The sequence below is a fragment of the Gekko japonicus genome, unplaced genomic scaffold (genome assembly GCF_001447785.1).
Source record: "Gekko japonicus isolate JY-2015 unplaced genomic scaffold, Gekko_japonicus_V1.1 scaffold2097, whole genome shotgun sequence".
NCBI classification, from domain to species: domain Eukaryota; kingdom Metazoa; phylum Chordata; class Lepidosauria; order Squamata; family Gekkonidae; genus Gekko; species Gekko japonicus.
Genome location: NW_015168718.1, coordinates 259,229 through 268,297, shown reverse-complemented (window position 1 = coordinate 268,297; position 9,069 = coordinate 259,229). Strand labels below are relative to the sequence as shown.

At 44.9% G+C, this 9,069-nt stretch overlaps 1 protein-coding gene across 1 annotated transcript in view; it reads left to right on the top strand.

Annotated features, from left to right (window-relative positions):
* The window catches only part of TEPP (testis, prostate and placenta expressed), a 14,247-nt gene extending 7,634 nt beyond the window's left edge, over positions 1-6,613 (top strand). Inside the window, exons 4-7 of the mRNA XM_015415575.1 lie at positions 3,537-3,598; positions 4,590-4,654; positions 4,739-4,771; positions 6,583-6,613. Of these exons, the coding sequence (XP_015271061.1) occupies positions 3,537-3,598; positions 4,590-4,654; positions 4,739-4,771; positions 6,583-6,613 (191 nt within the window). The remainder of the gene's footprint in view (positions 1-3,536; positions 3,599-4,589; positions 4,655-4,738; positions 4,772-6,582) is intronic.
* The last annotated feature ends 2,456 nt before the right edge of the window (positions 6,614-9,069 follow it).

The window sequence follows — 9,069 nt, the reverse complement described above, 5'->3', positions numbered from 1 at the left end:
AGCACTGTATTTTGAGCTCTACTTTCTTTTGCTTCCACCTCTTCTCCCAGTAAAATGGATTCACTTTGCAGCTTCTCAGGATTTTCTTTAGCAGGATCAGCTGTGTTTACCTTGGAAATCTCAGTTCCAACTCCACTGACTTCAACTGTCACTTTTGTATCTACAGGGGTATCAGTATTAGTCTCTTCAGCAGACACCTGTTCCAATTCTTCACTAACAGATTCTAACAGACAGGTATTCTGGGTCAGCTTGTTCCCTTCGGCACTAGCAATACTAATGTCTGATGAGGCTTGCTTATTTACAGATAACGGCAAAGAACTTTCAGATTCCTCCTTCTCATTTTCCACTTCTACTGTAATCTCAGGTTTAGTTTCTGCATTTACTTTCTTCTCCAATTGATATTTAAAAAATTCTTCATAGCTAGCTTTTTCCTCTGCCTTTACTTTAGCCAAATATACTGCCATAGAGACATGCAACATCTCAATTAACATCTCTTTTTGAGGCCCCTGGCTTCTACAATTTTTCTCTGTTTCCATAAGTGTGGAATTTTCTTTAACACTGAGAGGAGTAGGTGAGTTCTGCTGCCCTGTAAATGTATCAACTGCACTGGTTGTCATGACACCAAGAAGCTTGTTTTCTGGGCCTGCTGGTTCAACTTGAGGAAACTCATGTCTGAAATCAGGGTTTCTTTCTTTCCTTTCTTCTTCAAGTTTAAGTCTCCTTCTTTCCATTTGTAATCTTTCTGCTCTCACTTCTTGTAATTGTAATTCTACATCTCTAAGTCTTGTTTCTATTTCCATTTTCTTAATGTTATATGCTTTTGCTTCTTCTATTTCTCTATCTCTATTCTCTCTATGTTTTTCTCTCAGAAACTCTAAATATTTTCTCTCCCTCTCACGTTTGGCAGCATCTACTGCGTTCTGAATCAAACTGTCTCTCATCTGTTCTGTCCCTCTTCCTTCATGAGGTAAATTTAAATCTTTACACTTTTGTATCAGAGCCTCTTTCTTTAATACTAGAAACTCTGCCATTTTTCACTTAATATATGCTCTCTTTAATGTATTTCTTTCTCTCTTCTACTATATTTTACAGAACTCTGTTTCTGTCTTAAAGCTCACAACACTAAATCACCTAAGGTGTCTGTCTCCTCAGACTGCCATTGCTGAGATTTCCTTCCTCTCAGACTCTTTATTTTCACTAAATATATGCTCTCTTTACTATGTTCTCTTCCTAAGGAGGTTTATATTTCTTTTACTATGCCCTCTTCCTTAGGATGTTCGTATCCCACCGCCATGCACCACCTGTGACGCCCTCTTATTTGGGGAGGTCTAGTTTTACTTTAAAAGTTCTTTATGTATTGCTCTCAGGGTACTCTCGCCGCCACCAGGAAAATTTAAGGCTTTCCACACCTTTATACTAATATATTTCTTCTTCTGGGTTGGTATTGTAGCCCGGGGTCTAGGCGTCTCGAGGAACTATGTGGTCCTGAGAAAGGATTTCTTTCAGAACTTGTATCTTGAAATAAAGTATATTTATTCAAATAACTTGTAAATAATATAGTAGTACGAGGTAACTGGTACTGTGAATATTCTTAACTCTTGCTTTATGTCTCACATAAAGTCTGCTCTTTGGCTGACAGGGATCTGAGCATGTCACTCTGTAACTAATATTTCCTTATGCCATATATGGTTACTGTTTCTTTATGCTTTAACTTTCCATAACACACAAAAGTCTTCTCTCTCATCAGACTTTAAAATGAACAGAGTGTTTAACTCCTTAACTACATAGAACCAAATCTTTCCCACACAGGGATTGAGTCTACTTCACTCAGAGACAGCACTTAACTCTCTCTCATACCATACTTTTACAGACTGCCTAACTGTCTTCATCAACTGTCATACCTAACAGTCACACCTGAAAGACATTCAAATCATCCACACAGCATCCATTCCAAAAAACCCTCCCCCTCTCTGTCACTCACCAATCACACAACTTGCCTGTTTCAGCATTCTAGATTGTCCCACACAGCCATGCCAACCAACTTTTAAACACATACATACACACAGTAAAACATGGAATCGTTACACTGCCTTTCTCTGAATTTTTTGGCAGGAGCACAGTCCAAGTGCATAAGGTAGTCTGGAAGGGAAGGAAGTGCATTATGCAAGGTCCCACTTTCCATGCTTCTGTCCTCCGTGGCTGCCGTTCTGCACCCCCAGCAACACCAAAGGGCCATTTTGAGATTTTTTTAAAAAGAAACAGAAATCACTAAGTATAGCAGTACAATTATTTCTTGCCACCACACTTCTGCATCATGTAAGCAGTAAATCCACACTCCAGTCTCACATATCATGCTCACTTGCAGTTTCCTCTTGCTCTTACTCCTCTCTTCCTGTTCAGTCTCCCAGCTTTTGTTGCCCAAATGCCCAGGAGGAATGAAAGGAAGGAGGGGGGAACGACATAGGCTTGGCTATGTTTGACGTGAACCCAGTTGCCGCCATTCATCCAACACTGTAGCTATTGAGCATACTGTATGAATCCCTGAGCCAATAAGCGAGCTCAGTGAAGACAGGAGGATGATTATGTCGGGTTCACCAGGCATTCAGAAAGATGATTTGCGGCAGCCAAGATAGGGGAAGGAGGACCCAGCAGTCAACAGCCCACCCTCCGTAGGGCTTCAGCAAGAAATAGGTGCAAAGATGATGAAGGGAACTATGAACAAAAAGGCCAAGCCAGAGCTGCAAGGAGTCATTTGTTGCCCCTGACTTTCCAGTCCTGGATGTCAAAGGCTGCAGTCAGGATCAGGTGGACCTCTCCCTTTGCTTCAAGAGGTCTCTCTTCAGGGTATCCCTTTCTAAGGCATGCCACCACCCCTTAGCACGCAGCTGCACTGCCAGGCCAAATCACATTTAAATGGAATTACCCTTCCCCAAGGAGGAAAGTGTCCTTACTTTGCCTTTTCCAGTGGCATTTCTGCAATCCCTTCAGATTCTAGACCTCTGTAGCTGAACAAAGCGTTCTTAGCTGAACTGTGCTCTTGTGTGCGTGTGTGTGTGTGTGTGTGTGTGTGTGTGTGTGTGAGAGAGAGAGAGAGAGAGAGAGAGAGAGAGAGAGAGAGCGCGCGCGCACTCTCTCTAATCCCCCAGTGGTTTCAGTATAATGAGATTAAAACCAAAGTGTGAGGATTCTTTCCTGACCCACTTGTTGGATGATTGGGAGGTATTATTAGATGCAAGAGGTCCTGAAGCAAACCACAGCATTGTCCACTCTGGTCTCGCCCTTCCTTGCTTCCTTCCTTCCTTCCTTCATTTCACAGCCCCAGACTGCTGAGAGGGGGAGGGATTTGGGTCGGTCTTCTGCTTCATAACATGGAAAAGCCCCTGCAGTCCATTCACATCTTATCTCTGCGGCTCCCACTCCCAGCTTTCTCTCTTAGCCTGTGCATACCATATCAGTTAGCACAGGCACCATCAGTAGGAAGGCATTAAGATCCTCTGCCTCTAGGCAAAACTCACGTCTTCTCTCTGTATTAATAGTTCTTGGATTCAGCTGTTATGCTGTGAGATACTTAAAACCCGATGTCACCCAGACCTGGCGGGTAAGTGCTCCATTGCTATTGGTATGTGATGGCAGGGGGGAAGAGTCCTTTAGAGCGAGTTCTCTGCAGAGACCATGTCTACCTTGTTGAGAACACATTCGTGGCTTGAGATACGCATCATGGCAAAAATACAACGCCCACCAAGAGATGATTGCAAAGGGGGTAACCATGACAGTCTATCGCAGCAAAATAAAACCAAAGTCCAGTGACACCTGAAAAGAGTAGCAACATTTATTTCCATATGGGTTTTCATGAGTCACAGCTCACTTCTTTAGATATGTGGTCATCTGCTCTTCATACGTCTGCAGAAGTGAGCTCTGACATACGAAAGCTCATATTGAAATGTCTGTCTTCTAAGGTGCTACTGGACTTTTATTTTGCCAAGAGATGCCCTTTGGTGTCTCGGGAGAATAAAGAAACTTAGACCTTTTCTAAGCTGCTGAGTCCCTTGGGACCCGAGAGCAAAATGAATGTCAAGCCAGAAGGGGCCTTGATTGAAACACCACCGGCGCTTCCTAGAGCCTGAGTTTCCTCAGGCTTCTCACCTGCTGGGAAGAGACCCTTTAGGAGGAGACCTTCAGGTACAAGATTATGCATGGGATAGAACTGAGCCTTAGAATCAGTGTTCTGGCTATGAGACTGTAGCATGTTACTTCACACTAACCAAGAGCAGCTTGCTCCTCTTCCCCATCACTCAGTTTAGACCCCCCCCCCCAACCCTCTCCAGTAAGCATCGCTGGTAAACATTTGGGGGGGGTGTCACATGGCTGACCTGTTGCTAAGTGCAAAAAAAAACCACACACACAAATTTTGGGTGGTTCTTTGACATGGATTTGTCATCTGTATGACAGGTGGATTGTCTGTACAATCCTATGTAGTTACGCCAGTCTAAGCCCACGGAAATCAAGTAGCTCTGGACTAAGTAATGCAGCATAGGATTGTACTGTGTGTTACTTAAAGCATCCTCCTTCCACGTCTTGCTTCCTTCCAGTACTGCCTCAATCAGAATCCCAGCCTGGATATGTATGGACCAAAGCCGATCCCCTACAACACCATGTAAGTATCGCCATGTGCAGCTGTCATTATGAATCTCTTGGTAACGTTCTGCCACTGAGGTAATACTTTTTTGGTTTTTTGCAGGAATACTTTCAGGAGTTTTGGATCAGCACACAGGTAATTGGCGCTGATGGTTCAAAGGCTAGCACCACCCCACTCTGCAAGAGAGGGGAAATGAAATGACCACCCCAGTCATCTGAGACTGGCTGGTGCTTTGTGCTCATAGTGAGTCACGTAATCACATTCTCTATGAGCACATAATCAACTTGGTGGATTTTGTCCCAGGGTGAGACATCAACTGATTTTAAGGCAGGCAAAGATCTGGTGATCCTTCCCTGAAAGTCCTCATTAAGAAGGTGATGTTCCCTAGAAATTTACCGGGAACCCCGTTTAAGCAGGAAGCAGCTCACACAGAATGAAAACAACCCTATATGGTAAACCAATTCAAGCCCCTCAAAATAACAGCACTCCAAAGACTCAGAAACAGACCCCCAAATCAAACAACCATACTTTTAAGTCCAGTGGGAAAACGCCACAATAATCCATCTTGCCAATAATAAAAACTCAGCAGATGGAGGGTTTGTTTCCAGAGCCTTGGTGGGGTATGTATAATTTTTTTTTAATTCATATGGTCACTGTACCTCGGAAGTGACTTGACAGCACTTAAACCTTGGACATGACTTGACAACACTTAAACACACAAACCTTGCTCGAGAGGGCACCCTATGCACCTCCTCTGGCAAACCATTTCAAAGGGTGGGGGCCACCATGGAGAAAGCGGTCAAATGCATCTTCCAAAAGGAGAGAACCTCCAGCAGGAGACACTGAGCCAACCTAAGCTGGTGAATGGGCCCAGGTAGGGAGAGGCAATTGTTGAAATATGTCAGCCCTAGACCACAAAGGGTTAAAACCAGCCCCTGGAAATAAACAGGCAGCCAGTGCACCAGTTGGGGAAATGGCATTGCATCAGTTCAATGCTCTGCCCCAACCAAGAGACAGGCTGTTGTATTTTGCACACTCTAACTTCAAGGGCATCCCTAGATTGCGGGAGTCCCAGTCTGCAGGTTATCGAAGCATGGGTGAATATGGCTGTATCAGGCAGGGGAGAGCTTTTACAATGGATGAAAAAGGTCAGAAAGCACTCCAGCCTCTTTCTCAACAAGCAAGGTGGTTGCTGGAGTCTCTCCAGGCTCTTCTCTTGACTGAACAGGATCAACTTGACCCTGTCCGGTCTCCTCAAGAACACTTGTCTTCCCAAACACTGCCACTTGTCTTGTCTGGACTGAACTTAGCAGCTTTCTAGGAAGGACAAGCGCTTTCACTTAAAAAATATTCTTCCTCTATTAGTCTTACAAATATTAAGCCCAGGCAGAGAATAAAGATACGTTCCCTGACCTGGCAGGAAAATAGGGGAATGCTGCCCATGGACTTTCTAACTCTACCCTGTGCCTCTCTCACCAACCCTGTCCCTTGTCTTTGATCATCCTCAAACACGTGGCCCTGCATGAGAGGAGGTCACAGCTCCCCCAGACAGAAGAAGAGAACAAGGACCGTCTTCATTCTTCCCAGAGATTTTAAGCAGATGGCACAAGAGGCATTTTCTGCCAGCATGAATATCCTACACAGGGAAGAGCACTTTTATGTCACTGTTAAAGGATGTCAGAAGGGCAGCAGCTGTAGAATGTGGAACATATGCTGGGTTTTCATATGGTTAGAGGAGGCCTTCTTGGTGCACTGGGGCAAGGGCCGAATTGGTAGAGCCTCAGCTACCAACCATCCCAGAGAGCAGATGTTCCAGACTTTCCAAAGGTGCACTTCATTGCACCCCAGATCATGAAATCTTAAGTTTGAGGAGGTTTGAAAGTGGGGAGGGATGGGAAAGGGACTGTCGTTTGGTTTATCCCACAGTATTTTCTCTTCCTTTCTAGCCGTTCCCACTACCTCCAGCCCTGGCGCTAGGAAGCAGCTTTTCCCGAGCCAAGCAAATCTGCTGCTGCTGCATCTGAACATCCACAAAAAATAAAAAGTGCATTAGCTGCCTCAGCAAAGGAAGGTGCAGCAAAGGCCACTAAAATAAGCATTAAAAGAAAGTGGGGGAGGGGGGGAAGATGACAGGGTTCTCCTGGCCATCTTTGCATCTCTGTGTGGTGGCAGGCTGCCTTAGCACTTAAAATGGCAACTAAGAAGTCAAAGCCAGCACTGGCTCACTTGACGCGTTGGTCCATCCATGGCAAAGCTCAGCATCTTGGAGTAAACATTAGATTTTGCCCTACAGACGACAGCCTCTCACCTTTGCCACCAATGCCCCCTCTAAGCTGTGGAGTCTTGTGAGCAAAAATTCTACTTTGTGAGCTACTGGCATTAAAACTGTGAGCAAGTGATTTGACTACCGCATAAATTAGTTTGCTCTGGAGCCATCCTTCCTGAGCTAAGACAAAAATGCGTGAGCTGGAGGCTAAAAAACTGTGAGCTAGCTCACACTAACTCAGCTTATAGGGAACATTGTTGGCCACATATAGCTTGCAGCAGCCATTTTGAGCTGCGCTAGTCCTTCCCTGCAAGAGTTTCTCCCTTCCCCTCAAGCTTGTTTCTTTGTCATGCTTGCATGTGACAAGCAGGCCAGGTCTCAATCAGGGTGCATCTCTCCCTACCCCTTAAGAGCATGCGAAGCTGGGGATCCTCACACACGCTGTTGCAGAACTGCACTTCCATGGTTGTTGGTTTTTGCAAGATAAAGATCGAGCCAGCTCGGCTTTTTAAAGCCCTGTCCCCTTACCTTGCCTGCCTTCCTTTGCAAACATGTTTTTGTGGACAGAAACTGGCTGGATAAAAGTTACCATTCACTGTATCAACTCACAACTTTCCATTCACTATATCAACTAGCCACATGCTTTTCAGAGAGCAATCACTAGAGGTCTTTCATTTTTAAGTACCCTACCAATTCACTGATACTACATATTCTTATTCTCATTCTGATCTCAAACTGGACCAGTCAGCAGTATGAGTCACTATCCTTTCTGTGATATTCTGAGATAAAGAGCTCCTCTAGGAAGAAATACCAGGGCAAATCTCACTCACACAGAGGTCTGGAGCTGGGACACGCCGGGTTGTAACCAAATGTTCCCTGCTGCTGACAGCCTCCTTCCTCAAGCAGAAAGGCATTTCTTGATCCAATCCACTGTTTAGCCTCTCTGACCAGCAGGTGGAGAAAGGACTCTTTCCAGCAATAGCCTTTGGATAGTTTGGCAGTCACGACAGGCATCTGAAAGCCTTTGCGGGCATCTGCCAGTCTTACATCCCCCCCCCCAATGCTTAATTCTGTGCTGGTATATTTTTTCTTATTAAATATTTATGTTTGATATTTTTTCTGGGCTTTCTATGCTCCTCCCCTACACACACTTCCTAAGCATTACATTCTGCTGTTCCTGTGTTTCACACTGAACTTCAGGAAGGTTAATGGGCCAAGGGCACCCAGTATCACGGAACAGATCTCATTCCTCTGCTCTGCTTAACTGCCTCTCATAAAACCTAGTTGTAGTTCCTGTCTTGCTTTGTCGGAAAAAATGGGAAGTTGCAGGCAGCTGCTGAAGTCAAAGAAGTAGAGAGACATGGATTCTTGGGTGGAAGTTCAGTAACTTGTCGCTTCCAGAATCTGTGTGAAGAGAAGTGAGAAAGAAACACACACACCCTGACCAACACAGAAATGATGAGTATGTCGGATCTGTTAAAATGGAGTACTGGTGTAAGGTCTTATTTATGGAGTAGAGATGGCTGCCTGGAAAACCCTGAGTTTTTGGCTGTTCCAAGGAAAACTCGGCCACTCGTTCCCTCTCTATGGCAAAGCCCAACTATCTGTGTCTAGGATGCATACGTATCATCATAGTATTTCTTAGGTCTAAGTTTTTCTCTTAAGCCTTATGACATCAGTACAGTCTCATGAGCTGTGAAAGAAAACGTGTTTCTGAAATGTCATAGACAGTTATCATGGGGATGTGCAGGCCAGGATGCACCCTAGTAAAGCACACCGGTTTCCAGCACCACCCTGACTTGGGTTGTGCCCTCTTTCATAAAGGCCATTCCAGAAAGGAAGGATTTGGGCATATCTTTCTGATATGGAATTTAGCTTGCTCTTAAGGGCAAGTGAAGGCCCGCTGCTGCTTCTCTAGCACGTCACAAACTGTGTCTCGCCTCTCCAGCTGCACCAATGAGATATCCAGCAGTGCCTAGACTCTGAGCAAGAGTCCAGTAGCACCTTAAGACTAACAAAATATGTGGCAGGGGTCACTGCTCACTTCTTCAGATACAGAGTAGTGACTCACAAAAGCTCCTGTCCTGCCACATATTTTGTTAGTCTTTAAGGTGCTACTGGACTCTTGCTCTTGTTTGGGTTTTGTGCTCAACCCTGACAGCTTCCC